The sequence below is a fragment of the Nicotiana tabacum genome, chromosome 2, assembly GCF_000715075.1.
Source record: "Nicotiana tabacum cultivar K326 chromosome 2, ASM71507v2, whole genome shotgun sequence".
Taxonomy (NCBI): Eukaryota; Viridiplantae; Streptophyta; class Magnoliopsida; order Solanales; family Solanaceae; genus Nicotiana; species Nicotiana tabacum.
This window is the reverse complement of record NC_134081.1, coordinates 99,571,171-99,578,466: the sequence shown is the minus strand read 5'-3', so window position 1 is coordinate 99,578,466 and position 7,296 is coordinate 99,571,171. Positions and strand designations below refer to the sequence as shown.

Here is a 7,296-nt window from a genome sequence, read left to right as displayed (position 1 = left end):
ATAGCCATCTCATTAATTTTAGGAAAACGAGACATAGCTAACTTTTGCTTTATTGCATGTTTTTCCTATTCTTTGGTTTTGTAATGTAATTTTGCAAAGATAATAGTCAAACCGGCCCCCCTATTTTAAGGGACCCTACGTTCTGGTTCTCTAGATTTTCCTTCTTTGATATATATTGCTGTCAAGCTGGATTGCTCCGATGGTAAGCATCCTCTACTTCCAACCAAGAGGTTGTGAGTTCGAGTCACCCCAAGAGCAAGGTGGGGAGTTCTTGGAGGGAAGGATGCCGAGGGTCGATTGAAAATAGTCTCTCTACCCCAGGGTATGGGTAAGGTCTGCGTACACACTACTCTCTCCAGACCCCACTAATAAAATTATACTGTGTTATTGTTGTTGTTGATCTATTGCTGCCAACCAAATAAAAGTAAAAACGCCTAAGTTTGAATATATACTAGACTTTAATTTGTACACATGAATTTTTCTCTCTAGCTAGTACTTTGAATATATACTAGACTTTAATTTGTACACATGAATTTTTCTCTCTAGCTAGTACTTACTCAAAAAGTAAACGAAAATTTAAAGTAAAGCTAGACTTACTCTTCTTTTTTTTTGGTGTTTTTTCTATCTCTAAGCACGTAGAGTCGTAGCTTACTTGTATATAAAGGGCAATTCGTGCATGTCATACAATCATTCAAGCTTATAACTTTTATATCTTTGTATTAGAAGAAGTTATATTCAATCATGGCATCCTTAACTAGGAACATCCTTTTGACATTTTTGTGTGTTTTATTGGGTTTTGCTTGCTTCAGCAATGCCCAGCTTTCGGCCAACTTTTATGGCACGTCGTGCCGTAATCTGCAGACAATTGTGAGCAGTGCAATGAGACAAGCTGTGAATAGAGAGTCAAGACTTGGTGCCTCTATTCTGCGCTTGTTCTTCCATGACTGCTTTGTAAATGTAAGCTCCCATATTCTTCATTTCCATTATCAGTATTGTATTTCAGCTCGTTCAGAGGTGGACCTATAATTTTTACGCGAAGGGACACAGTATTTCACTCAACCAGTATCCTCTAAGGCTTTTAGTGTTCACGATGTTAAGTGCTTTAAATTAACCATTTTAAAAATATATATACATATACATATACAAGATTTCTGTCAAATCTTACGAGGTACGGTGACCCCTCACTATAACACATAGGTCCGCTTGTGAATTTGTTATTGTGACAGGTTATCTGTCTTACATTTCATTTTACTAATTCTACTTATTATAATGAGTAACATGTAGTTATCTTTTTAAATGATCTAGTCGAAAATTTCTTTTATCGAGATCAATATATAAAAATTAAACTCTTTTAGTACAATTTTTGTTTAAGACGATATAAGTGGGTCCGACGTAATCCTAAGTTAGTATTATTTTACTCTAAGAAAGTTTTAAGTAGTAGAAATAGCAATATAATGAGTGTTAATTGACGTATATTCTTAAAATTTGAAGGTATTATGCACGAAGAATTTGTGTATTCTAATGTTGTATCTTTCTCTGATTACTTTAGGGGTGCGATGCATCAATACTATTGGATGACACAGCAACATTCACAGGAGAAAAGAATGCAAACCCAAACAGGAACTCAGCAAGAGGATTTGAAGTGATAGACACCATTAAAACTCAAGTTGAAGCTGCTTGTCCTAATGCTGTCTCCTGCGCAGATATCCTCGCTCTTGCTGCTAGAGAAGGCGTTGTGTTGGTGAGTTCTCTACTTATTCAACTTCCATATATAGAGCTTTCATTTCGTTTTTCCATGCATGCCTCTATCAAAACGGTCATTGATTCTTAATCTTAATATACTATATTTACGTCTGTGCTATTAATAGTATTGTGGCTAATATGGATTTAAAGTTGTCTGATTGTGTAAATATTTTTTATATTATAAATAAATTTTAACTTGTGATAGTAAGTTAAAAAGCTGCTAAATATTTATCATAGAAATTATTAGTATGTAATTATATTATGGACTTAAGTACATATAATGTGTCATTTATGTAATTTTTTAGAAGAATTAACTTAAATAATCGCCCACCTAATCTCTTAAACTAAAAATAGCCGGAGGATATATAATATATGTATAATTCATGTACGATATATGTATAACTGTGTGTAATCAATGTATAATATATATAGTATAAATATTGAATCTAGCCGGCTATTAGTGTAAATTTAACATGTGATAGCAGGTTAATAATCATGTTTATTACTTAGGTTACTAATTAATGTTTATCCTATAGATATATATAGTCAGAATTCGAATACAAAACATCTAACTCTTACTGTCATCGCATAAAATTTAAACTCAACGGACTATAAATATGCAGCTAGGAGGGCCATCTTGGGCAGTGCCATTGGGCAGAAGAGATGCAAGAACCGCAAGCCAAAGCGCAGCCAACACCCAAATCCCAGCACCAACTTCCAGCCTTTCAACTTTGCTCTCTATGTTCTCCGCCAAAGGCCTAAACGCACGTGACATGACCGCACTCTCCGGCGGCCACACCATCGGCCAAGCACGCTGTACAACCTTCAGAACCCGCATTTACAACGATACCAACATCGACGCGCAATTCGCCACCACTAGAAGGGCCACGTGCCCTTCTTCTGGCGGCGACGCCAACTTGGCTCCTTTAGATATTCAGACACCAAATCGGTTCGATAACGATTATTACCAGAACCTAGTGGCTCGACGTGGGTTGCTTCACTCGGATCAGGAATTGTTTAATGGTGGATCTCAAGATGCGTTGGTTAGGAGTTATAGTACGAATGGTGCGGCTTTTAGAAGTGATTTTGCTGCAGCTATGGTTAGGATGGGAAATATTAGCCCACTTACTGGAACTAATGGAGAGATCAGAAGAAACTGCAGGGCTATTAATTAACTAACTAATATATAATTTATTATTAGTATAGTAGTTATGAAACTTAAGATAATGTTTGCAAAAGTGTATTTACATCATTTACTATCATAGTAATATGAAGTGTAATCTGAGGAAGATAATCAACTATGTATGCGCATAGTCGTATTCGTGTTGGGACTTCTGAGGGAATCGATCATAATTTTATTTGTATTTCGTCAAGTTATAAATAAAATAAGTTGAGTTTTCTATATTCTGCTCATTATATTGTGACTCCTGAGTGTTTGTTAATTTCTTAGACTATTTTAGTCAAGAAGGCACAATTGGTAAAAATATAAAATGAATGGGTTACTAGTGTCATATCACATATATGATTTTTTTCTCCGAGTGATTTGGCTGCTTGGATTAAATTAGATTTTCATTTCAAAAAGTAAAAATTTGGTTAGGGGACCAACAAACGTGAGAGTGGGACTCAGAATATGAGGAAGCAATATAAAAGAAGTTGAGAACTGGTAGAGATTATTTTATGTTAATGCTTGAGAAAGAAATGTGGGGAATAATTTATTTTTTATTATATTTTATTCATATAAACAAAATGATGAATGGAGAAAAAAAATTAGTAGACATTTGGTAATTATGGTTACTGAGGTATCACTTGTATCTAGCCGCAAATATGCATATACAGTTGTACGTGATTTTTATGGATAACTATATTCACACACAAATTAGAAAAGAGAGAAATTAATTATACCAATTCTGCAATCTGTAATTAATATCTTATCCAACATATCATGTTTGAGTTTGACCCTATGATCACTAGCAACAAATTGAAGTAAAACCGAGTACTTCACATATATAGGTATTCGATATCAAGTGTTGATTTAGAATACATGAGTATAAAATAGCTGTCATTTTGTTAAATCTTGTGATATAATGAACTTACAGAAATCTCACATGCCAGACTGAAAATCTGTTAAATGTCACTAGATTAAGCAAAAACTTCTAAAAAGTAAAATGCCGAAAGAAGAAAAATGTGACTCTATAGACTAAATTATAAGTGCTGATTCTAGTTTTGAAAGGTTACAAAATATTTAAACCTTCTCTTGTCGATATTCACAGTTGACTTAAATTGAAGAAATTTAAAAATAATGAATTAAAGGGAGAGAAAAGATGAAGACGTAGGAGGGGGGAAGAGTATACATTGACTATATAGAAGTGACATATTCTCGGAAAGAAAACATATGAAATAAATAAATAAATAAATAATTGTCTAAGGAAGAGCAATGCAGGGTTTAGTCCAACCAAAAGGCATTTTGTCAAACTAAATTAAATAAATCAAAATAGTGTTAAAGGGAAAGGGATCATGGCAAGTCTAGAGAGAGCATTTAATTCCAAAAATACTTAGCAGCCTATTTGGTTTTGAATTAATCAAAATATTTGCATTATCTAAAAAGTGATTATAAATTTACTGACGTGACAGTTAGTTATAGTCGGATCGCCAAATAATCTAGTTAAGGGAACTAATTTAACAAGAAATTAAACTAATTATTGTAAAACATGTAATCCAGAAATAGGTCTGGGTTTGAATATCCTTAAATAAACAATACTCTACAAGCAACCTGAGAAGTGACACATCGCAATCTACTATTAAGTATGAAATATACATAATGTTTAATTGTACTTAATTTTGCCTAATTTCATAATCCTAGCTATCTTTCATGCGATTTTGTTATGCTCGTTGCATTAATTAATTATTGGCCTTTTTTACTAGCTTGCACCAAAAAAAAAAAAAAGTGCATTGATTCGTTTAAAACTTGTGAAGTATTTTTCCCTGCCACATAGCAGAAAACGTCTCGTTGGATTTCTTTTGGTTTATCCATCCAATATTTGGTATTTGCTTCTTCCATTCGGATCCCAATTAACTTGAATTTGCTGTGCGTAAGACCCATTAAAAAGAAAACCATTCCCTATTAGAATTTTGCTCATTTTCATAACTATACATATAATATAAACTAGTTTCTCGACACGTGCGTTGCACGTATATACCGAGTCATGTATTTTACAAAATAATATTAATATTATTAAAAAATAATTAAGTAAGTAATTATACATTAAAAAGATAAAATATTAGTTTCTGCGATTGATAAATGTTGATCATTTGACTTGCTTGATGAGGTCAACATAATTGGATATCAGTTGAACCTATGAAGATGAGCAATCAAAATTTAATTAGATACATAAAAAAACTATATCTTAATTTAATTTTATGAGGTACAAATGTCACGACCCGAAATTCTCATATTCGGGACCGTGATGACGCCTAATATTTCACTTGCTAGGCAAGCCAACGTTAGAATTTTTTTAATCTTTTTTAACAATTCATTTTAGTTAAGTAGTAAAGAAACCAAACAACTTGAATAATGTTTGAATAACCAAAATGATAACGATGTCAAAACATCAACCCATAGCTAGAGTCACAAGTGCACGAGTTTCTAGAATAATACAAATAAATGTCTGAACAAAATAAAGTTGTCTGAAAGAAAGCACACAACTAAGATAAAAAAGAAGGGAATTTCAGAGCTGCGAACGTTGTGCAGTTATACCTTAAGTCTCCTTTGATAGCTGAATCCGAGCAAATTTACGGTACGCCGTTGGGACCAACTCCGGCATCTGCACAAGAAGTGCAGAGTGTAGTATGAGTACAATCGATCACATGTACTCTGTAAGTTCCGAGCCTAACCTTGACGAAGTAGTGACGAGGCTAAGGCAAATAATAATAATAATAATAATAATAATAATAATAATAATAATAATAATAATAATAATAATAATAATAATAATAATAATAATAATAATAATAATAATAATAATAATAATAATAATAATAATAATAATAATAATAATAATAATAATAATAATAATAATAATAATAATAATAATAATAATAATAATAATAATAATAATAATAATAATAATAATAATAATAATAATAATAATAATAATAATAATAATAATAATAATAATAATAATAATAATAATAATAATAATAATACTTAGAATTAAATTTGTTGTGGCGTGCAACCCGATCCAACAATATAATCTTTCAATTTAATTCCGTTGCGGCGTGCAACCCGCTCCAACAATATAAACTTAACATAAAACCGTCCCAACGTGCAACCCGCTCCAACAATATAATTTAACAATTCTTAAATGTAAAAATACTCCAATAAATACCACATTTAATAAAAAATTATTAGGCAACAAGGTGTAGAGAAATTATGATTTATTTAGGAAATAAGTATTAACAAGTAGCAATTAATTGTGGAAATCAGGGAGAAAATAAGTAATTTAATATTTAATATGCTAAATATCAAGTAGCAATTAAGACACATAAGTCAAATAAGTGTGTAGCAATTATAGCATGAATTCAAGATATAATATTGGACAAGGAATATGAGAGAAATAATTAATATAATAATTAATTCATAATTTAAAATAATTTATAATTTTCAGATAAATATGCAGACAATCAATTTGACGACGTATAGGCACTCGTCACCTTGCCTATACGTCATTACACATGAAATTCACGTAACAAATAATTCAAGGGTTTTATTCCCTCGAGTAAAGGTTAACCACGACACTTACCTTGTTTTGCAATTTTAAGTAATCACTCGACCACAGCTTTTCCTTTTGAATTATCCTCCAAACCAATCAAACCTAGCAAATTATTTATCAACAATTCAATTTGAGCTTTAGAAGCTATTCACAATTCGAAAGAGACTTAATTTAAGTCATTTTCGGAAAAGAAAACAAAAGTCAATATGGGGCCTACTTTTCGAAACCCGGCAAAAAATTACGGAATCAGGACACTCGCTCCGATATGAGTTCAACCATACAAAAATTATTGAATTCCGACATCGGATTGCTTTTCAAATCTTCATTTTACACTTTTAAAAGATTTTATAAAAATGTAATTTTCTTCAATAGATTCATGGATTCATGATGTAAATGAGTATCGAATCATGAAATTTAATCAATATAGGATAAGAAATAATTATTCAGTTCTAACTTGTGAAAACCTCTCTGAAAATCGCCCAAACCGAGCTCTAAATCGCGGATAATGAAAAATGGGACGAAATCCCATTTCCAGAACTTAAGTTCTGCTGTCCAAAGATTTCTTCTTCGCGAACGCGATAGGACCCTCGCGTTCGCGAAGCACATTTTTGTGCTGCCCCAGATTTCTTCTCCGCGAACGCGAGGGAAGTATCGCGAATATGATGCTTTGCCAAGCTTGGCCTTGCCATTCTACGCGAACGCGAACGCTCCCACGCGTTCGCGATGAGCACTGTCCATTACCCTTTGAGAACGCGAATAGTAAATCTCGATAGTAGCCTTGTTC

The 7,296-nt window shown here is 32.4% G+C and overlaps 1 protein-coding gene across 1 annotated transcript; it reads left to right on the top strand.

Annotated features, from left to right (window-relative positions):
* Window positions 1-695: 695 nt before the first annotated feature.
* Window positions 696-3,143, top strand: LOC107817021 (peroxidase P7-like). The gene is made up of 3 exons (XM_016642782.2): window positions 696-957; window positions 1,550-1,741; window positions 2,367-3,143. Exons 1-3 carry the CDS (start codon window positions 742-744, stop codon window positions 2,916-2,918), a joined length of 960 nt encoding a protein of 319 aa, XP_016498268.1. The 5' UTR covers window positions 696-741; the 3' UTR covers window positions 2,919-3,143.
* The last annotated feature ends 4,153 nt before the right edge of the window (window positions 3,144-7,296 follow it).

What these genes read in the sequence shown, in the direction of transcription:
- LOC107817021 (XM_016642782.2), top strand. Translation starts at nt 742, where the DNA reads ATGGCATCCTTAACTAGGAACATCCTTTTGACATTTTTGTGTGTTTTA. An exon ending in TCCATGACTGCTTTGTAAAT is followed by an intron (nt 958 to 1,549) that starts GTAAGCTCCCAT and finishes TGATTACTTTAG; the next exon opens with GGGTGCGATGCATCAATACT. An exon ending in CTAGAGAAGGCGTTGTGTTG is followed by an intron (nt 1,742 to 2,366) that starts GTGAGTTCTCTA and finishes ATAAATATGCAG; the next exon opens with CTAGGAGGGCCATCTTGGGC.